General features: G+C 47.9%; 1 protein-coding gene across 1 annotated transcript in view; it reads right to left on the bottom strand.

Moving 5' to 3' along the window:
• LOC133118830 (myelin regulatory factor-like protein) overlaps positions 1-21,468 on the bottom strand; it is a 21,494-nt gene extending 26 nt beyond the window's left edge. Inside the window, exons 1-26 of the mRNA XM_061229091.1 lie at positions 21,409-21,468; positions 19,101-19,202; positions 16,916-17,006; positions 14,332-14,393; positions 14,067-14,223; positions 12,748-12,851; positions 12,300-12,468; positions 11,454-11,649; positions 11,057-11,133; positions 10,379-10,489; positions 9,555-9,645; positions 8,478-8,678; positions 8,020-8,128; positions 7,512-7,621; positions 6,794-6,933; positions 5,873-5,936; positions 5,539-5,627; positions 5,154-5,222; positions 4,889-4,947; positions 4,068-4,220; positions 3,844-3,891; positions 3,617-3,701; positions 2,764-2,838; positions 2,337-2,445; positions 2,168-2,242; positions 1-293 (exon numbers count right to left, since the gene is read on the bottom strand). The exon at positions 1-293 is cut by the window's left edge and continues 26 nt beyond it. Of these exons, the coding sequence (XP_061085075.1) occupies positions 207-293; positions 2,168-2,242; positions 2,337-2,445; positions 2,764-2,838; positions 3,617-3,701; positions 3,844-3,891; positions 4,068-4,220; positions 4,889-4,947; positions 5,154-5,222; positions 5,539-5,627; positions 5,873-5,936; positions 6,794-6,933; positions 7,512-7,621; positions 8,020-8,128; positions 8,478-8,678; positions 9,555-9,645; positions 10,379-10,489; positions 11,057-11,133; positions 11,454-11,649; positions 12,300-12,468; positions 12,748-12,851; positions 14,067-14,223; positions 14,332-14,393; positions 16,916-17,006; positions 19,101-19,146 (2,577 nt within the window). The 5' untranslated portion in view covers positions 19,147-19,202; positions 21,409-21,468 and the 3' untranslated portion in view covers positions 1-206. The remainder of the gene's footprint in view (positions 294-2,167; positions 2,243-2,336; positions 2,446-2,763; positions 2,839-3,616; positions 3,702-3,843; positions 3,892-4,067; positions 4,221-4,888; positions 4,948-5,153; positions 5,223-5,538; positions 5,628-5,872; positions 5,937-6,793; positions 6,934-7,511; positions 7,622-8,019; positions 8,129-8,477; positions 8,679-9,554; positions 9,646-10,378; positions 10,490-11,056; positions 11,134-11,453; positions 11,650-12,299; positions 12,469-12,747; positions 12,852-14,066; positions 14,224-14,331; positions 14,394-16,915; positions 17,007-19,100; positions 19,203-21,408) is intronic.
• Positions 21,469-22,444: the final 976 nt, after the last annotated feature.

Raw genomic sequence — 22,444 nt, 5'->3', positions numbered from 1 at the left:
CCAGCAATCCCAAGCTAGAAATGCACTTTTGTACCCGCAATGCATTCGCAAGGCACTGGCGATGTATATACAACAATAGTCAACAGCAGTCAATCAGACGAGTGAATCCAAATGTGTTCTGTGCATTCATTTTACAATAGTTTCCCTGCTATTTTCCCCATGTTGCAGGACACCTCCACACCTGTAGGGGGAGCTCTACTGCGGGCTCAGTCACACCGGCGGTAGAAATGGAAGTGGTAATCTGTGAAGAGCACTCCGGCGTAGTTGGGATGGGTGCTGCAGTCTGCCTTCCCCTGCACAGAGACAGAGTGGTAAAATAGATTATTACGCCTTAATCGAGGTCTCCCTGCTCAAGAAAACAGCTGATCAGACCGGCTCCATACTCAACATGGTTTGACCTGTGCAAGCTATGTTTTGAAGCAGCTGGTAGCTGGTCATTTCAAGCTGGTCATAGCTGGAAATACCAGCTACCAGCTGTTCCAAAACACGGCTTGCGCTGGTCAAACCATGTTGAGTACGGAGCTGGTCTGAACTGGCTACCAGCTGTTTCAAAACCTAGCTTGGGCTGTTTCTTGTTTTTTTTCAGCAGGGTACCGACGGTCATTGGAACAACTGCAGAACACAGGGTCAGATAAGGTGCAGCTCGTATAAAGTATCAGTTATCCGTCGCCCTGAACACAAAGTCTTCTTCAGACGGTAAGCAGAGGCTAAATCAGTAAAGCTATGGCGTGTCATCACTGAAAGCGGGGCATAGCTACAAGAGATAAGTTACAGAGCTGCAACATAAAGATGACGGTGCCAGGGCAACATGAACGCACTAGAAGATGACTCAGACCTGGAAGGTCGGTGGTTCGATCCCCGGTGTAGCCACAATAAGATCCGCACAGCCGTTGGGCCCTTGAGCAAGGCCCTTAACCCTGCATTGCTCCAGGGGGGGGATTAGTCTGCTTAGTCTAATCAACTGTAAGTCGCTTTGGATAAAAGCGTCAGCTTCATAACATGTACGGTAATGTAAAATTGGGGGCGACATGGCTCAGGCAGTAAGAGCAGTCGTCTGGCTGAATGAAGAAGCACCAATTGTACAGCGCTTTGGATAAAGGTGCTATATAAATGCTTGCCATTTACCATTCACCAAAATTAAGACACGGCTGATACGCGAAAGTGAGACCAGGTTAGGGGTGGACCTTCCTTCTGCAGCGTATCCGACCTGTGACCCGGCCCGTGTCAGAACCAGGCCAGGTCTGAGGCCTGAGCGTGCCCTGAGCGTGCCCTGACGCCTCCATCCCGCTGAAAGCTAAGCCCACATGAAAGCCAACCGCCCCAGAGATCCGCGGGGCTGGAGAGAGATTAGCTCGGGTTCAAAGAGACGGCTCCGCTCCCAGACGGCAGTTTCGGGACCGAGTGCCAGGGATTAAATACCCGGCTCTGACCCAGCTGCTAATGGCTAACCGCTAACCTGATACAGTCAGCGGGGCCTGGGCCTTTTGTGCGAGGCCTTTTGATGCGCTGAGCCCAGCGCGGACGCCGGGCGTGTAACGCGGCAGGTTAAAAGGTAAACTGCGGATCCGTATTTCAGAAGGGATCGTTCGTTTCAGCAGCGGGGGCGGACTGAAAGCTGATACAGAGAGCAATGGCTGCTGAGAATGAGCAGTGATTGTGGTCGAAACACAGCGTTTGGATCCAGAATGCAAGGAATATCATTTTGAAACATTACAATATTGTGTAATGTTGTGTGAATGTGATGTAATGTCATAATGTGTATCAATATACAACAATATACTGACAGAAATTGTAAGATATTATTAATGCTTCAAAACGTAAAGCCCAGTGGGCTCCAACCTCCAACCCAGGTAACCAGGTGAGGTCAGTTAAGGGTGTAATCAACTGCTATAATTGATTAATTAAGTGCAGAGTAACAATGAAAACCAGCAAACCCTGTAGCTCTCCAGGACCAGGGTTGGAGACCACAAGTATAGGCAAATATAAAGCGGTATATATTAGAGTATATTCCCTTTTTAATGGGATACTACACATATATACCATAGACTGTAGCTGAGATGTTCTGCTTTAAGCCATATTGCCTCGATACAGACACGTCGGTGATGGGGCCCAGTGATGTCAGAGCCTGGGTGGTGACATCACAGAGGGAGGGGGAGGGGTCTCTTACCGCCACAGCCGTGCGGAAATGGTAGGAGCTCTGGAACAGCTGGGCGACCGGGAGGGGCCAGTCATGGACATAACCCTGGAAACACATGACGGAGCATAAACATGCACACCTACAATTTCAATTCAAAAGTTCCGCTTTTCTATTTTTGGCCCTTTGGGGGACACCGTACCTGTGTGTTGCTCATGGTGTAGTCGTTGTCGTCGGCGTAGTCCATCAGGGCCGAGCATTCCGAGGATTCTTCCGCTCGGCACCGCAGAACCACCAGCAGCTCAGTGGTGCTGGGGAGGGAGACACCCAGTGGTCAGATGAGTGAACTACACCCTCTCCACTGTTAACAGTCAGTAACGGCGCCCAGTCTGTTCCGCTCAATCAGAGGCTATAATGCACAATTGAGGGGCTGTAATTCAGTCACATCCTTAACTTTGAACCACAATTAAGGGGAGTGTGTATGAGAAGCCCCCCCCCCCCCACACACGCACGCACACACACACACACGCACGCACGCACGCACGCACACATGCACACACACACACACCCACAACCACACACACACACTCACACACCCACCCACACACGCCCCAAAACTTCTCACTCACTTCATCTGCACGGTGAAGCGCATGTTGACGGGGACGAACTTGCTGATGGGGACGACGTAGCTGTAGTTTCCAGACCTGCGCGGAAAACACCGCAAGGAGAAGCCGTGAATTACTAATGGCAGGAAGACTCCAGGTTTCATTACATTTTTTCACCCTCGAGAATCTTCACGGGAAGCTCACATCAAATCATGTATTATAATGAAACTCATTGATGGCGCACTCCTGAAGATGAGATTCTATTAAAAGTGAAATGATTTGTGAAACACGGCTGAGGGGTAATATAGCACATCATTTTCACATTCAAGTTAAACAAGGTCACTCCACCTTTCGTTTGTGAAGCAACGGAGTGCTAAGGAGAGCCAAAAACTGCAAAAGCTGCATTGTGCTGCCCTCTACTGGTTGTTCTGGGTAATTACATCAGTCTCTACCTTGGCGCAATGTGGTCACATCTTGTTAGTTTTTCGTGTCCAAATAAGAAAATATATATCATATATTTGCAAAATATATTTAGTCAGGTTAGCAACTAAATTCACATTTCACACAATTTTGCTTTAAAAGAGAAAATGTCCACGACAGCTAATTGTGGGTAATTTTGCTAGGTGTTTCAAAATGCATCAAAATTACAGTCTGGATCAATGTCTATGAAGCAGAACAGGGGTCATCGAATCACGGTCCTCCAGGGCCGGGAACTGCTGTTTTTCCACCCTCCCTTTACCTGCGAGTCAGGTGTGAAGACAGTCTGGCCAATCAGGAGCATCAATTGTTCAGGTAATTACCCGGGAGGAAAGAAAGCCAGGGCCGGATTTGAAGACCCCTGAAGTAGAGTGTTTTGACGGTCTGAAAGACAGCTTACCCACAATTCCCCTGTACGCAGTATCTGTTGTCAATGACATGTTGATTTTCTTTAATTACGATGGACTTGACAGTTGTGTTTCTCCCTGTTTCAAAACAAATCACGAATAGGGAAGGAGGGGGGAGTCGAAGAAGTGGAATAAATAAATGGACATGAAATTTTAATTCAAATTCAAAGTTCAGGGAACTGCATCTGACGATGCCCAGTCCCTGTGGACTAGGACTTACAGTCTTTGGCACTTTTCAGCTTTTCAAACAGTTGTTCGATGGTGTTCCCTGTGGAGCAGAGACAAAAAAGAAAAAACATTTAAAAATAAAAACATGACATTTCTAGGGCAGTCCGTGTCCTCTCTCTAGAGAAGGAACGGGTTACGAAAGTAACACAAAAAGTGTGCAACAAATGTCCCATTTTGGGTGAATCCTGTTAACTTTGCCTGCTGGAGTATGTGTACCGGCTTGAGTGCTGTTAGTAGGGGGCCTCGGTGCACGCGTGGTTGCCGGGATACTGTGGTTGCCAGGGTCCGCGGGGCAACAGTACACCTCCTCGCAGTACAGCAGGTTACAGAAATCCACATCGGGGGGCCAGGGGCCGGGGGAGGGGGCCACTGCACAGACGGACAGAGAGACAGAGTCACAGGGGCCGGGGGAGGGGCCACTGCACAGACGGACAGGGAGACAAAGTCACAGGGGCCAGGGGAGGGGCCAGTACACAGACGGACAGAGAGACAGAGTCACAGGGGCCGGGGGAGGGGCCACTGCACAGACGGACACAGAGACAAAGTCACAGGGGCCAGGGGAGGGGCCAGTACACAGACGGACAGAGAGACAGAGTCACAGGGGCCGGGGGAGGGGCCACTGCACAGACGGACAGAGAGACAGTCACAGGGGCCAGGGGAGGGGCCAGTACACAGACGGACAGAGAGACAGAGTCACAGGGACTGTGCTGGAGTCCTGCATTGCTCAGCACCCGCGCCACTGAGGAGCAGGAATGTAGATTGTTTTAATGGTGAAGGCTGCCTCTTCCTCCGTTTTTATTTTATTTTTAATTTTTATTTAACCAGGTCAGTTCTGTTGACATTCTGGGAGCCCTTGCCAGGAAGGCAGCAGTGTTACAGACACACTGCACGCTTCCTAAAGCAGTGTTACAGACACACTGCACGCTTCCTAAAGCAGTGTTACAGACACTGCACGCTTCCTAAAGCAGTGTTACAGACACTGCACGCTTCCTAAAGCGCTTTGTGAAGCTTGTTGGTACCTGTCGGGTGAGACCTACCTGTGGAGCTGGTGATGGGCGGGAGGGCGGTTGTAGTCCTGTCAGGGAGCGAGTTGTTGCTGCAAAAAGACATGTGCATCTGAGCACCTTTCGGTTCATCAAGACTAGCAAAAAGGTTTGAATTTATTGGCTTTAGACTGATCATTTTCCAATTGGCTACACACAGTGCATCGATAGACACTACATTTCAGCCCACATAACAGCACAACTTTGGTCGGATGTAGATTTGGCTAATAGGGGATACGTGATGCTGACAGTTCCGTACCTGCTCCCAGACGGAATGTCCAGGTCTGCCTTCAGGTTGAGCAGGTAGAGGGCGGTGATGGAGATCACACTAACGGGGAGAGACAGAGAAGCGATCAGGAGAGAATCAAGTCAGAGAAACGCCAGCTACAGGAAGAACTGCATCATGGGATCAGAATACTGTACATAATCGTTTTGGACTCAAATACTTTTCTACATCTTACTGCGATTGTCTGGTGTATTGGAAACTGAAGTACTCTCAAACCCTGCCTTCTGGTCCTCCTGGTTGGCTGAACTGCACGAGGCAAGATCAATCGAGCACAGAACGGCATTTGGATCCAAAACAGTGACATATTTTACCCAGGTTTGCAAGGGGGGGGGGGGGGGGGGGGGGAGTGGGCTCTCACCATATCCCCATGGTAACCGCGAGCATGATCACGCTGCCACGGAGGAGTCTGTGGTGCAGCCAGTGGCTCTGCTTCCTGGATGGGCACTCCTGTGATGGGGTCAAGGGTCAAAGTGTGAAATTCAAAGGCAAGGCACAGCTCGGCTCAGACCAGGATCCGCAACCCTGGTCCTGCAGAGACACAGGCTCTGCCGGTTTTCACCGTGACTCTGCACGTCATTAACCAATCAGAGCTGTCGATTACGCAGTTGACGCACTTCCCCGAGACACGTCGGCGGAACTGGGTGCCGATTTTAAGCGAAAACTAGAACCGTACGCTTCCTGGTCTCACGTACCTTAGAGGGCGGGAGTGGGGGAGGTTTCTTCGGCAAAGGGGCAGTGTCCATTCGGCTGGCCTTGCTGGAACAGAGAAATGAGCGGGCACAAAATGGAGGAATGGGTTCCGCAGTCCGGCAGCCTTAAAACAGTTTAATGACATCACACCTCCTTCACAGTCCTTAAAGATGGCGGACCTTCATCGATTGCCAGGTCAGTCAAAGGTAAAGGAGATAGGAGATGAGAAACAAGCAATTGGAAAGGGCCCCTGAGGAAAAGGTTTTCACCCCTATAGATCTTACTGAGCTGCTAGTTAATTGAACCAATTGTGCCAAACTTTAGGTGAAATGAAAAGCTAGTGGACGGCAGAGCCCTGGATCAGGGTGGGCCAGCCCTGCTGTAAGGTGTTGTAGGCAGGGGTAGGATCAGGGCAGCCCTGCTCTAAGGTGTTGTAGGCAGGGGTAGGATCAGGGCAGCCCTGCTGTAAGGTGTTGTAGGCAGGGGTAGGATCAGGGCAGCCCTGCTCTAAGGTGTTGTAGGCAGGGGTAGGAATCGGGCAGCCCTGCTGTAAGGTGTTGTAGGCAGGGGTAGGATCAGGGCAGCCCTGCTGTAAGGTGTTGTAGGCAGGGGTAGGATCAGGGCAGCCCTGCTGTAAGGTGTTGTAGGCAGGGGTAGGATCAGGGCAGCCCTGCTGTAAGGTGTTGTAGGCAGGGGTAGGATCAGGGCAGCCTTGCTGTAAGGTGTTGTAGGCTGTACGCTGTAAGGTGTCATAAGCAGGAGCAGCCCTGCTGTAAGGTGTTGTAGGCAGGGGTAGGATCAGGGCAGCCCTGCTGTAAGGTGTTGTAGGCAGGGGTAGGGTGGGGCAGCCCTGCTGTAAGGTGTTGTAGGCTGTAAGCTGTAAGGTGTTGTAGGCAGCGCCCCCTGGCGGCGGCGTGCGGTACCTGCGCAGGCTGCCGGTCACGCTCTTCAGTTTGGCCAGCCGCGTGTTCCACACCTCCAGCTCCTGGATGCGCGTCTGCAGGTTGTCCGTCAGCTTGCAGAGCTGCTTCACCGCGCCCACGTTCTCCATGAAGATCTGCTCCTGAGGAGCGCAAACACACAACGGGGGGGCTAGCCGGGTGCTCCTCCGCCCCTCTCCTACCTGCCTGCCACGCCTTTAATGCTTTCATTTCTGTGCATAAGTGGCCATTCTTACTGTCTGTTTACTGTTATGTGCTTTATACAAAAGCCTGTGTAAATGATAACAATACGCAAACATAACCTGGAGCTTTACGTACACTCATAAAACGAACTGTTGGATTGATTTAATAAAATTATAGACAGTGGTTGCATTATGATTAAGTATACAGTACATACTGTATACGGCTTCAACTGATTAAGTACTTGTACACGCACTTAATCAATTGAAGAATCAAGCGTCATCCAAGCACTTAATCAATTGAAGAATCAAGCGTCATACAAGCACTTAATCAGTTGAAGTCACATACTTGATATTGTGTGCAACCCACTGTCCATAATAGTATTGGATTAACCCAACTATTATTTTTTGTGTGTATTATAGCTCCAGGTTACTTAGAATCGAGAAAACGTAGCTGGATATAAAGCCTTCTCCTGTCTGTGAAAGACAAACTGAATCCACTGATCCAAAGCGGTCCTTACTTTGTCCACCATGAGGAAGTTGTCTATCGTTTCTCCATCCCCGCAGACGACGTCCCCCACCTCCTTCACGGCAGATGGCAGCAGCTCCTTCACTTCCTGTGCAATGACCCCTGGGAAGGGACGACAGGAGTGACGCGACACGGACAAACACACGCACGTCAAACAAGTTTACTGGGAAGGTGGGCAACACCAATGGAAATCTCACTCTGCAAAATGAAAACAAAATGGATGCCATTGGTTGAGCTCCTCTGATACAATGAATTGGTGATGTAATCTTATCATGCATGTTCCGCCAAATTTTGAGTTGTCAGCCAGTTGAGAAAAGTAGCCAGGGGTGTTTGCAGTGGGGAGACTGTTTTGAATTGTTCTGTTTACATAATTTTTCCCCCAAAAAATAAAAAAGAGCACATTATTGTGTCTAAAAGTAGCCGGTCAAACAGAGGTGTGTAGTCGGCCATTTAGCCGACGCAGCTTGCATTCCTCAGGAGGACACAGTCATCTCCAGTACCTGTCTCATGGACCTGGTCGATCCCCATCTTCACTGCGAACTCGGGCCTGTAGTCGTACTCCACAATCCTCATCTGCGCTATTCTCTTCAGCTGCTCTGTGGAGTCCACCTGTGGGGTAAATCAACGTCATCTCGCTTTCCCTCCTCAGTTAACACAACACAACAGGCCATTCAGCCCAGCAATGCTCACCATTTCCTACGACTAACGTTTAGTTTGTCTAAAAGCTAAATAGTTTTGAGCACTGTATCAAGCCTGGTCTTAAAAAACCCCAGTGTTTCTGCCTCCACCACACGTCCTGCCAAGCTATTCGACACAGCGGAATATCTGTGCAGAACTTATGCCCCCTTGTTCTGCTCACCGAACTCAGCCTGAAGAATCGTCACCCGGAAGTTCCTCCGCCGCACACGTTCTACCAAAAATGGCGGCGCCGCGCCTCTGTCAGAGAGAGACGTCTCACCTCCTGAATGTTGTGCTTCGCCCTGCAGTCGGACGGGTGCATGACGGTGCCCATGATTTTGGCGTTGCCGCAGACCACCAAGGCCTCGTCGGGCGCCTCCGTGTTGATGCCCACCCTCCCTTGGCAGACCACCGCGTCCAGGGCTTGGCCCCGCAGCCACAGGGGCTCGCTGTCGTTCTCAAACTGCCCCGGGTTCGACGCCTGGGGCCACACAACAAGGCACAGAAACAATAATACGATAATTATTATTATAATTATGAACGCAATTCTAGCTGCCAGCTGTGGTATGCTAGTTTGAAAGTTGATTGTACTCTTCAAGGGTTCTGAATTCCTGTATGTTTACACTAGGACTCGGAACAGTACTGTCCTCTTAGGTCCACTTTTGCACTTATACTTGTGTTTGATTTGCACTTTGTTGTACATCGCTCTGGATAAGAGTGTCTGCTAAATGCCACGTAATGTAATGTAATGTAATGTAATGTAATGTAATGTAATAATGATAAGACAGGGCTGTCAAACTGAATCCCCAGGGGGCCACAGTGTCTGTGGGTTTTCGTGGTTTCCTTTCAATCAGCTGCCAATTAAGGCCAATTAAGGCCTTGAGAACAAGGCGTGTGGATACTTTTACCAATCAATGACTTGAATGAACCACAGGTGCCCGGAACAACCCAAAAACCTGCAGACACTGTGGCCCTCCAGGACTGGAGTTTGACACCTGTGCAATAAGACAACACTGCGCTGTTTTGCTTGTTGAAGGTTAATAGCTCGGACCACAACAATGAAATGTAACCTCATCATTTTATAACCGTCCTTCAGCAATGGATTATAACTGTTAAGTTCACGGACAGATAAGAAGGTTGCTCACCTTGCTCGCAATGAACTCATTTACCTCAGATAACTACGTAATTAGTTAACTTTACATGTTGATTGGCAATGGAAAATGCAGGAAATGACTAATACAATCTGTGATTTGTGATAACCAAGCCCATATCAATCTGGGAACAATGCCACCTGAAAGCCCCAGCCTTATGCAACAATGCAGTGCATGATGGGAGTGAACTCTATGGTACCACTGACCCTGACAATGATCCTCTCAGACTTGTGGGCCACAAGCAGGAAGTTCTGGTCCTCCACGGACGCATAGAGTCCCACTACCAGCAGGAAGTACCTGTCAACACCAACACCAACACTTACCACTCACATCAGCCAGATGGTTGCACATTAGACCTCAGAGATAAGGACCATCTGTCTAAAGTATAGACCGACCAGATATATATTCAATTCACAATCCATTAAAAGTGATATATTATAAATAATACAAAATAATCTAATATATAATACAGACAAAATTCGATTTCATGAAGAAATCATGAAATCATTCAATGAAGATACCCTTCAATCCTAATCTCTTTGTGTTTTTCCTATCATCAACACACAAGTCATTAATAATTGAAATGGATTCTGTCATCCCTTCATATCGTATTACATTAAAATGACTTTATTATTAGTAAATACATAATAAGTAATGTAATGTTACTTTTGTCATCACATTCATATATAAATTTGAATTAAGCTGTTGAGATTAATTCCAGATGATGTGATGTGAACGGCAAAGTTGTTGGATGTGAGTCAGGCCCTGGGGGCAGGTTTTGGGCACTCACCTCTGGTCAGGGTTGGGCTAGCTGTGAGTCAGGCCCTGGGGGCAGGTTTTGGGCACTCACCTCTGGTCAGGGTTGGGCTAGCTGTGAGTCAGGCCCTGGGGGCAGGTTTTGGGCACTCACCTCTGGTCTGGGTTGGGCTAGCTGTGAGTCAGGCCCTGGGGGCAGGTTTTGGGCACTCACCTTTGGTGAGGGTTGGGCTAGCTGTGAGTCAGGCCCTGGGGGCAGGTTTTGGGCACTCACCTCTGATCTGGGTTGGGCTTGCCCTTCTTCCTCATGTTGTTGGCCGTGGTTTCGCTGAAGTGCAGGCGGCCCAGCGTCACCTTGGTAACCTTGTCTCCAGGCAGACTGACCCTAAGGAGAAGAACGGCAGTAGAACCCCTTTGATATCGGACGCCTACAGTCTGAATTTAGACTCTGCGTGAGAAGTGTATTCCTTATATTCTAGCGCCTTCCTGGCAAACAATGAGAATTGGCTTATGAACATAACTGGGCATTCCAAATTTTGGAAAAAAGGGGAGAATTTGTACTATTTAAGTACAAACCCAAAACACAACGCTGCAAACAACAACAAAAAAGTGAATCTCAACAAATAATTTTGTCTTATATTATATTTTGTCTCATGTCATATACTTAACTTTTTTGCTAAATAAAACAAAATAAGATAAAAAATAAGACAGCTTGAGTCATGACAAGATTATCCAATCGGATATGAAAATTTCACTCGTCAACCAATCAGTAACCTAAAACAAATGAGTATTTTCTCCTTGAGAGAAAACCTAAGGCTTTAAGTCTCAGAATAAGACAAAAACACTTGTTAAGGCCGGCTTTTTGCAGCGAACATTGTGGTACCATTACCAGTTTAGGCCGAATGGGCCAGCCAGTGGCATGAACACAGACAAGCACTGAGGGGACACTCACTGGACGGGCAGAAAGGGCTTCTTGGTGCGGTCGGACTGGGACTGCTCTATGGTGACCGTGTGCGACTGAGCCTCGAACTACAAGCACAGGAAGCAAAGCAACAAGACTGAGACTGCGTCCAAGATCGTAGACTTAGCATGCTACGTTTCATTGAAAAATCAGCCTGAGATTTAGTCCGAGTAGTATGCCGGTGTACGGTTTCAAATGCAGACAGAGGATCACATGGTGCATGCTGGGAGATCCCAAAGAGGGGTCCTCAGAGCAGGTGAACAACCATTTTACATAAATAACATATTTTAGACTTTTAGGTTAATGAAGAAATTCTATTCACAAAAATGGAGAATATTATACAGTATCTCTAGATGAAAGCATAAGGACGAGATAAAAAAATACCCACCTTAACACCAAAAACCTTCACATAGAAGCTGTCAATAGGTTTGGGCCCCGATGGCGTCTTGACGTATTTGGGTGTGCCTGCCATGCCTATGTGAACTGTGACTTGGAAGTGGTTCTTCTTTTGACACACGAAGGCCTCGTCAGTGGAGGAGTAGCTGAAGCCCTTGTCCGTGTCAACATGGTACCCAGGGGAGGAGCTAAAAGAGGAAATAAAAAACCTTGGATCACAATAAAAAAACCATAGAAATAGAAACCGGAGGCCATACGGTATTTACAATACAACACCGCTGCCAAAAGCAACGCTAGAAAAGGACGGAACTTCCTCCTAATGTACAACATTTGTTCCATAATCCTGGGAACACAAATTTAGTGACTTATAATTCTGCTATAAATTCCTTTCATGAAGCCAGCACCGTAACTGCCAATTTGGAAAGCCGGCCAAAGTCACATTCTCCAGGTAGATAACCGATACGGCCTCAAACCTGACCTAATTAAAGGCATATGATGCAAGATTTTTAGCCTTGCGGGTTGTCCTGTGTTTACAGTCAAAGAATATAGATAGATAGATAGATAGATAGATAGATAGACCAGCACCAAAGTGTAGCACCCGCCTGGGGGATGCAGGATAATGAACCAGAACACCCATATCCAGCATAGTTTGCCTGTAACCTGATTTGACTCAGTAAATACAAACGGCGTGTGTTACAGAAGCGCACAGGCACTATGTGCAAACCACACAAGCTGCGGACAAGCAAATGAATGTTGCAGAGGCGATGACAGGTCACTGACAGACTGACCCCGGGGGGGAAAAGAGGAAAAGAGGATCGTTTGTGGACAGGAAACTCACAGGCTCTGGCAGCCGCTGTCGTAGAATGGGCTCCACTGGTTGGGCTGGTACCCCTCCCACAGCAGCACCTGATAGGTCCCCGGCCCCGCGGTCCCGCCCTGCCCGTCGCTGTCACAACCGGAGGCATCACCGGCGGCGTTGACGTTGACGTTGACGCACTCCGGGGGCACTGGGCACACGGACAGGCACCAATTAATGGAGCCGAGTGCTTAGCTCTCTGGCACAGGCGGACGCACATTAAATCCAGACTCTTATTCAGGCGTACAGGAGACAGCTTGAGCGCCGGGAGTCCGAATACCACGCTGTGATCTTCTTCCCTGAATAAGCGACTGATTTAGGCCTTCGATAACGGTCATTTGGAAGCGGACGTCTTATCTGACTGTGAAAGGAAGAGTTAATTGTTCTGCCAAGTCAAGAGGAGAGAAATTTTAAGGAGGCGCTCCCTTACTGAACGGGCCGGCCACTCTGGATGGGTCGGTCCAAAGGCGGGGGTCCGCCGGCCCTTCAAACGATTCGGACCGGCGCCTCTTCTTGGTGTCGGGAGGCGTGGGTCTGGAAGGCGAGGTGGGAACGGTCTCAGAACTACTGCCCTCTTGATGGCCAACCTAACGCTTGACACTTTAACTGCACTGTTCATTGCAGGAGATAATCACCCACATTGTTTTTACGGTATTGTTTCATTGTATTGTAAGCACAATATCAATCCTTTTTCACAACACAATGAACCGAACATTCTCATAACGTCACTCCCGAACATTTTCAGAATGTGACTCCCTAGCATTCTCACAATGTCCCTCCTGAACGTTCTCACAGCCTGACATGATAAGCGCACTCCACAGATTTAGACAGGACGTAGGTGGAGATGGATGAGGAATGTCCACTCCGGTTGAAGGTGAAATGTGCGGGCAGCTGCTCTCAGCAGACTCTCACCCCGTTTGTAGGCCGGGCGTACACTCCAGGTGCGCAGGTGAAGCTTGCTGAAGGCCAGGCAGAGCTGTGGGCGGGCTGGCTTTAACGTAGCCACCGGCCCGGTTCACACAGTGCGGAGGCGGAGGAGGAGGAGGAGGATTATTGACTGGGGGTGTGGGGGGAGTGTTAGCCTGGATGTAGCCGTTAGCATGACCCCCCCGTTGAAGGTTCTGGGGGTGGTGTTGATTAGGGGGTGTGGGGGGAGTGTTAACCTGCATGCAGCCATTAGCATGACCCACATGTTGGAGGTTCTGGGGGTGGTGTGGATTAGGGGGTGTGGGGGGAGTGTTAGCCTGCATGCAGCCGTTAGCATGACCCACACGTTGGAGGTTCTGTGGGTGGTGTGGATTAGGGGGTGTAGGGGGAGTGTTAGCCTGCATGCAGCCATTAGCATGACCCACACGTTGGAGGTTCTGTGGGTGGTGTAGATTAGGGGGTGTGGGTGGAGCATTAGCTTGGATGTAGCCATTAGCATGACCCACATGTTGGAGGTTCTGGGGGTGGTGTGGATTAGGGGGTGTGGGGGGAACATTAGCCTGCATGTAGCTGTTAGCATTACCCACACATTGCAGGTTCTGGGAGGGGTGTAGATTAGGGGTTGTGGGTGGAGCGTTAGCCTGGATGTAGCCATTAGCATTACCAACATGTTGAAGGGTCTGTGGGTGGTGTAGATTAGGGGGTGTGGGAGGAGTGTTAGCCTGCATGCAGCCATTAGCATGACCCACGCGTTGGACGGTCTGTGGGTGGTATAGATTAGGGGGGGTGGGGGGAGTGTTTTGGGGTGCTGGGCTCAGGTACTGGGGGTAACGGGGGGAGGGGAGACCTGGGGGGGTTGGGGGGGCTTTGCCACCCATGCGGAAGCTTAGCTCTGGAGTCACGTGAGGAGGGGGCCTTGGCCCCCGGTCTCCAAGGCAACAGGACGACGCTGTGGCTGCATGTGTAGCTGAATATGGGCCTTCATAGCGCGCATTTGGGTAAAACAGAAAGAGAATATGTAAAACACAGAGGTGTATAATTACAGAATGCATACCCCCCCAACTTGTGCTCACAGGTTGTGTCTCACCTGGTACCTGAGGGGGGGAACAGGGTTCTGATCCTGAATCCGGGGGTGACTCGGGTAAAATGCTGGGAAAAGATAAGAGATATTGCATTCGGCTGAACTACTGTAAATTACACAGGCATGCACGTGTGACAGGCACACACACACACACGCACGCATACAAATTAAAATGTCAACTTCTTTACATTACATTATTGGCATTTGGCAGACGCTCTTATCCAGAGCGACGTACAACAAAGTGCATACCCATAACCAGGGATAAGTTCGCTGAAAGACCCTAGAGGTAAGTACAATTTCAACTGCTACCTGTACAACAAAGATAAGGACAAGGGCCATTTTTTTTTTTTTTTTTTTTTTTTTTTTTTTGAACAAACAAACAAACAGAGCAAAAGTCACCAAAGTTAACTATCCAAACACTGCTTACCTAGCCAACTAAAATACTGATACCCAAGTCACAGAGACAACAATTAAGGTTCACAGGGAGGTAGGGAGGGATGGGGAGAGGTGCTGTTTGAAGAGGTGTGTCTTCAGCTTGCGCTTGAAGGTGGGGAGGGATTCTATAGTTCTGACCTCAACGGGGAGTTCGTTCCACCACCGTGGAGCCAGAACAGACAGTAGTCGTGAGCGTGAGGTGGAGGTTCTGAGAGGGGGAGGTGCCAAGCGGCCTGTGGAGGCTGAACGAAGAGGTCTGGCAGGGGTGTAGGGTCTGATGATTTTTTGCAGATAAGCTGGGGAAGACCCTTTAACTGCTTGGAAGGCTAGCACCAATGTTTTGAATTTGATGCGAGCCATGACAGGCAGCCAGTGGAGGGAAGTAAGCAGGGGGGTGACGTGTGAGTATTTGGGAAGGTTGAAGACCAGACGAGCTGCTGCATTCTGGATGAGTTGGAGGGGTCTGATGGCAGACGCTGGGAGGCCAGCCAAGAGGGAATTGCAGTAGTCCAGGCGGGACAGAACCATCGCTTGGACCAGGAGCTGGGTCGAGTAGGGGGTGAGAAAGGGGCGGATTCTCCGTATGTTGTATAGGAAGAACCTGCAAGACCGGGTCACCGCCGCAATGTTCTCGGAAAGGGACAGTCTGCTGTCCATCACCACGCCGAGGTTCCTTGCACTGGGTGACGGCGTGAGTGTGGTATCCCCGAGGGAAATGGAGAGATCCAGATGGGGAGAGGTATTAGCAGGTATTAACTTCTAAGCCTTATTCTTCTGTGCAGAGAATGTATTAATTACATTATTTGTGGTAAGCTACTTTCTTTGAAATCAGTATTGTCCTCTCTTCTGACCAGCAAAGATTGCTGGGAAACATGCCTGTGAATTTGTTTGTCCAATGTCCTGTCTAGTTTTAATCATGTGACGATGCAGAACATGATTCACTTGTTTTGGCAGTCAAATTTGAGCGTGTTAGTTTAGGGAAAATGGCTAACGGCATTGCCCACAGCAGAGGAGTGAGTTAACTTAGAGTAAAGCAAAAGCGAAAACTCTTGAGAAAACGGACAAGCAGAAAACCAGGCAGCCAAGTTATCAAACGGGCAACGTCTTTTATTTCAAGTAGCAGTATGGGAATCTTTTGTGATATTGTTTGGCACACCAATTCTTCTGTACCGAGTGGATGACTGACTGTCTTTATGGTGCACATGAACAAGGTGCTGGCATTTAAATCTGTGAATGAATCAGCTGTGGCATGAATCAGCTGTTCCTGCACTCGTTTGTACCCTTAAACAGATGCGGCACTGCCAGGAAAAAAACCGATGGGAATATATAAATAGGCTAATTAATTGCATGCAGCCACTGCCCAACTTTTGTTTTTGTCTGTTATAGTGCTCTTTAACCTGTACCTAGCGTTGGACAAACAACCAAGTTACGTTTCCTAGAAGCCTACACAGACACATAAACACACAGGCACGCATATATCTTAGGTCACCGATCCATTTTACAACAGTTATTAAATATTAAGCTCTGCAGTATGTACTCTGAGCTCTAGTCTGACCTGGTGTACTGATTTTCACTGATGTAAACTGACTTGGACTTATCTTAAGAGTTTAGATGCAATATAAACCACAAGCTCTGCGAATTATAATGTATTAAGTAACGGAACAAATACCTGAGCAGGAATGGTGATCGGACAGAGGTATTGCATCCCATGAAAATGTGGGATTCGTGAAAACAACACTAATTAATTTGTTTCACATTATTTATTTTAACTTTGCCTCACTATGACAGTTTCGTTCTTCGTAAATGTTGCCTTTCCTCCTGGTTGTTTTTTGTCACTGTTGGCCAGTTCCAGGTGTGGGGCTATATCAGAGAAGTGGGCGGGGTTATATCAGAGAAGTGGGTGGGGCTATATCAGATAAGTGGGTGGGCCTATATCAGAGAAATGGGTGGGGTTATATCAGATAAGTGGGTGGGGCTATATCAGAGAAGTGGGTGGGGCTATATCAGAGAATGTGGGTGGGGCTATGTCAGAGAAATGGGTGGGGCTATATCAGGGCAGTGGGCGGGGCTATATCAGGGCAGTGGGCGGGGCTATATCAGGGCAGTGGGCGGGGCTATATCAGGGCAGTGGGCTGGAACTGCGGCCCTCACTCACAAGGTACTGGGGTCCATGTCGTTGCTGAGAAACTGCTCCAGAATGCTGGTGTCCACCCCCTCACTCTCCAGCACGCCCCGGAGGTCCTCGCCTGAAACCGCAAGAGCAAAGCAGCCGTCACTCCTCTCTCCCATCCACTCGCTCCAATCAGTCCTGCTGGCGCAGAATATGCAGATTCATCTGTCTCTGGATCAGACACTGAAATGCCTCCTGGTCTGCTTTGCGACCTAAGATCGGTGCCTAAACACACATAGAGTCAGACAGCATCTTGTGGACATATTGGACACACATGTACACACACCCATACCCACTCACACACTCACACACACACACACACACACACACACTCACACTCACTCACACACTCACTCACACACACACACACACTCACTCACTCACTCACTCACACACTCACTCACTCACACTCACTCACTCACTCACTCACTCATTTACACACTCACTCACACACTCACGCACACACACACTCACTCACTCACTCACTCACAGTCACTCTCTCTCTCTCACTCTCTCACACACTCACTCAAACACTCACTCTCTCACTCATACACACACTCACACACACACACACACACTCACTCACTCACTCACACACTCACTCACTCACTCACTCACACACTCACACACTCACACACTCACACACACACACACACACTCACTCACTCACTCACACACACACTCACTCTCTCACACACACACTCACACTCTCACTCACACTCTCACTCACACACTCTCTCACTCACACACTCATACACTCTCTCACTCTCACACTCACTCACACACTCACTCTCTCACACACACACTCACTCACACACTCACTCACTCACTCACACACTCACTCACTCTCTCACTCACACACACACTCACACACTCTCTCACTCTCACACACACACACACTCACTCACTCACTCACACACACACACTCAAAAGAAGACGGTGGTTTCACAGATCCTGGAGTTATGATTGGCCAGTCAGTGGTGATTCAGGCTCAAAACTTAAACGAAAAAGGAACAGAACGGTCGTGGGACATAGGGCCATAAATTTCGGACCCTGTCATCTGACAGCGGCCTGTTTCCGGGGACCTAAGACGGACACGGCTCCTGTGTGGCTGTTTTCATGGAAACTGGCTGTTAGCTCAGCCACTAAGGCAGGCTTTATGGCCCCATACCTCCTTCTGAGCTGCCGCTTAATGGAGAAATATTCCCCTGTCACCAGCCATATTTCACCTCAACGCTTGTGCTTTCTCATGACAGATGCATTTATGATATACAGACCGAGAGTCCTAGAAGATTTGATAGGTTGGGGGTTGGGATACTGTAGGCTACATGAGCCTACTTTAATCTTAAAATATGTACACGGCCCTCCTGACTTACCTTTAATTACTTAATTGACCTCATTAAATGATACACATTAACAAAGCAATGAAATAATTTAGTGTGAGTTGGACTTTAAATTCAGATGTGCCTAATTGCACAGCAGCACTACAGAATAGCCTAGTTTATGATCACATTCCAAAGAAAGACACTTCTTTGAATTATTATTCTGTGTAAGGACCAGTGACCCCTTTCACTGACAAAGCCAAATGAAAACGGCCCTATATTCTTCAACCTCCACACGTCGGATCACGGTAATTCTGGATACATTTTGGACAGGCTTAGAGTGCAGGGCTCATTGCAGGGCACACCTGCAGTAACACACGTCACCCTCACAGGACAACAACAGTTGTAAATATTTCTGGAGCGCTTGACGGCGTCCTCGTGTTTAATGCTGTGGAATAATTTTATCTCCTCTTCCCGTTGCCCTGGCTTCCATAGCTCAGTGATGACAGCAGTTAATGGAGTGTTCCATAGAGGCACCAACTGACAATTTTCAAAGTTTCAAACACACTACACCGTTCCGAGCTGAAACGCCTGAAAATAACCGTGAAACCTGGCCCTCATATCCAAGTGCGGGCCTGGTTTTCTTGTCTCCTGGTAAATTAACTGAACCAGTGCTACCGATTAGCCAGACTGTCCTCACAGTGGTCTCACAGGTAAAGCGAGGGTGGAAAGCCAGCAGTTCTCAGCCCTAGAGGCCCACGATTTGATTAACTACAGCTTAAAGTTGTCAGCAGTTATTTGTGTTTTAGGCTGTTCCAGAGAGAAAAGGACATTTTGTGAAGACTTACCCTCAAAGAATTGCCGAAGAGCCTCATTCTCCCCCAGCACGTCCATTGTCCCAGTTCCAGGGCCAAAGGGCTCCTCACTCTTATATAACCTGTGACACACGCCTGTTAACAGGCACGAAGCATTAGGCAAAGCCCAGGCTTTAGCAACCGCCATAGGCCTTTAAGTGAAGGTAAACACAAGGTACCACACAGGTCAAAACAAAATACCCTTTAAAATGTCAGCAAATGGTAGGGATAGTCTTTCAGGTCTTGCTGTACGCTGGAGAATATTTTACCTGACAGTTGACAGAAACAAAAACTCTAAAAAGAGAAGTGTTCCATCTTAACCCATAGTTGATGTAATAAATCAGGGGCGACATGACTCAGGCAGGAAGAATCGTCTGGCAGTCGGGTTGCCAGTTCTATCCCCCGCCCGGGCTGTGTCGAAGTGTCCCTGAGCAAGACACCTAACCCCCAAATGCTCCTGAAGAGTTGGTCGGCGCCTTGCATGGCAGCCAATCGCCGTCAGTGTGTGCGTGTGTGTATGAATGGGTGGATGAGAAGCATCAATTCTACAGCACTTTGGATAAAGGCGCTATATAAATGCCAACCAAATCAATGTCTTGATTGGGGACCATTTTTAGTCGATAACCCTGCTGGGAAAAAATAGCTCAAGCTAGGTTTTTAAACAGCCGGTAGCTGGTTGATCAGTTAGACCAGCTCCATACTCAACATGGTTTGACCAGCTGAAGCTAGGTTTTGGAACAGCTGGTAGCTGGTTGACTAGTTCGACTAGCTCAAGGTAGGTTTTGGAACAGCCGGTTGCTGGTTGACCAGTTCAGACCAGCTCCATAATAAGTGATAAGTTTGACCTATCACTTGACTGGATCGGTACCATACCTTGAAAGCCTAAGTGTAAGAGTGCATCTTACTGAACATAGTTTCAGACATCTCAGTCTAATAAAGTTAATGTTGAACGTTTCTAAAACGGAAGCTGACTAACGGTTCTCAGTACAGGAGAGTCACTGTTGATAATGAGTGTCCTGCAAGCGAACAGCTTTCATTCTTACATCACGCTTTATCTACATTGCTCTTATTAATGTAAGCTATTGAAGAGCAGGTTTTTTGTGGGGATTTTTTTCTTTTAAAAAGTCAGGATTCCCATTACATTCAATTATCAGTCGTGACCGTTACATCAGCAGTTAAGAACATTCTAATCACATATTTGCGATTTCATAACTGAATTCAACATTCACAACACAGTCTGCGCATTTAATTTACCTTCACCAAAGCTCCATGGCTTAGGCTCTTCACTGTCTTTAAAAAAAACTTAATGGAAAAAAAGCAACCAAAAAAAAACTAATTCTGTACCTCCTTGTTCAAAGTCACACTCCACATTCCTGGATTTAAAATCGATTTGTCATGAGTAACTAGCACAAGGTCTTGTTCACAGTCAACAAATGGCGCACAATCTCCGGTGCGTTTAAACAGGTCTGTTCCAGGGATAAAGAAATCTCATAACTGTGGACTTGATGAGATTAATGCCTCATTGGAATAACCTAATCAACATTCAAAGTATTTTTGAACATATCTAGAAGCCACAAAACACAGAAGCAGTGAAGGAAAGAGAAAGTGTTTCAGAGAAACGATAATTAAGATGGCCGCCTTTCTCATCATGCTAGAAAAATCTTAAATCTGTGGCCGGGGCTATATGCTTCAAGTAAATTACGGTAATACGGTTAAAGCATGAAACAATTAACCTTTTTTCATTTTCATTAAAAATGAGTGATAATAAAACATTGTTAATATGATATTGAGTGACAATATGACCAACAAAACCCAGAACCTGCACCTAATGTTTAATTAAATATGCTGTGAATTCTAGCAGTAAACAACACAGTTCAATTCAATCAATTAATGAAATTCCAGTAAAAATCAATTAAATGATTCTTTATGACTGGACATATGCCAAGCGCAATGAAATCAGTGTGATCTGTGCGAGTGGAATAGCTCCGAATTTCATTTATAAAGACTGAACTCTCAAGAGAAGTGAGTTTTCTGGCGTTACAAACATATGACCCTTTGAACATATGAAGTCTGAAGGCAAATCTCAGAACTGACACAACACCGAATGAATAGGTGATGCAATGCTCCAGACCAAGCCTCCATTTTAACTCTGTTCGGTAAACACGGTCTCAAAAACTAAACTCTTTATCAATGCTCAAGCTAAGTAAATAATTGATTCAGAAATTGAAATGAAGATTGATGTGGTATTGGGGGGGGGGGGGGTATTCCTGCTGTGTCCCCCCCCCTCCCCTCTCTCAGTTACCTTTTCACCGAGGTGGGTCCTTCAGATATTCCCAAAACAGCAGCAGGAAATTGGGTCAGGTGTAATCCATTTGTGGAAAAATAAAGAGGACAAATCCCTGTGAGTGTGGTTAGTCCAGGAGGGAGTGCTTCTCCATGGAGGGTCCAGTTCCCTGGCCTGCTATTTTAAAGACAAAAATCTCAAATATAGATTTTTTTTTTTTCCTCCCGGAAACTTACTGGCATATGTAAGTGTGTATCTCAGCCTTTCATGCACTTTGGCCTCAAGGGTAACAAACGTTCAGACACCTGACGCAGGTATACACCTGTGTGTGTGTGTGTGTGCGCGCGCCTGTGTGCCCACTTGTGTGTGTGTGCTCACGCACCTGTGTGTGTGTGTGTGTGCACGTGCTAGTGTGTCCATGTGTGTGCGCCTGTGTGTGTGTGTGTATATGCCTCTGGGTGTGTCGGTTTGTATGTGTGTGTGTGTGTGTGTGCGCCTCTGGGTGTGTGAGTGTGTGAGTGTGTGTGTGTGTGTGTGTGTGTGTGTGCCTCTGGGTGTGTCAGATTGTGTGTGTGTGTGTGTGTGTGTGTGTGTGTGTGTGTGTGTGTGTGTGTGTGTGTGTGCGTTTGTCTCTGTGTCCTTGGACTGGGCCATAAAGGAAGCGCTACTCACAGTGAGTACACAGATAGGGGGAAGCTCGGGGTAAAGAGGAACAGAGGAAGGCCTTGCCTCTTATCTCCCCTCCGCCATTTTACAGGCAGGAACTCCTCCAAAGAGCAGACAACAGAGCCCTCCTCTGTCCCACACAAGGCCATATCGATTTCCTCCTCCAACGTCTCTGCTACGTACAGAAATAAACTCAGCGCTGAGAGGCAGTGGTGAGCTTCACTTCCCTAAAAGAAGCAGAAACCCCACCCGTCCTCCAGTCACATCACTCCAGCACAACCACCCGTTTACATTTGATTTCTTTTTATATATTTTATTTATTAATTACGCGAAGGCGTTTCATTCGGCAAATTTGACAGGTTAAGCAATGCGTTCTGATCTAATCTAC

The sequence above is a fragment of the Conger conger genome, chromosome 19, assembly GCF_963514075.1.
Source record: "Conger conger chromosome 19, fConCon1.1, whole genome shotgun sequence".
NCBI lineage: Eukaryota > Metazoa > Chordata > Actinopteri > Anguilliformes > Congridae > Conger > Conger conger.
The sequence above is the reverse complement of the archived record's forward strand: the minus strand, read 5'-3'. Positions and strand labels throughout refer to the sequence as shown.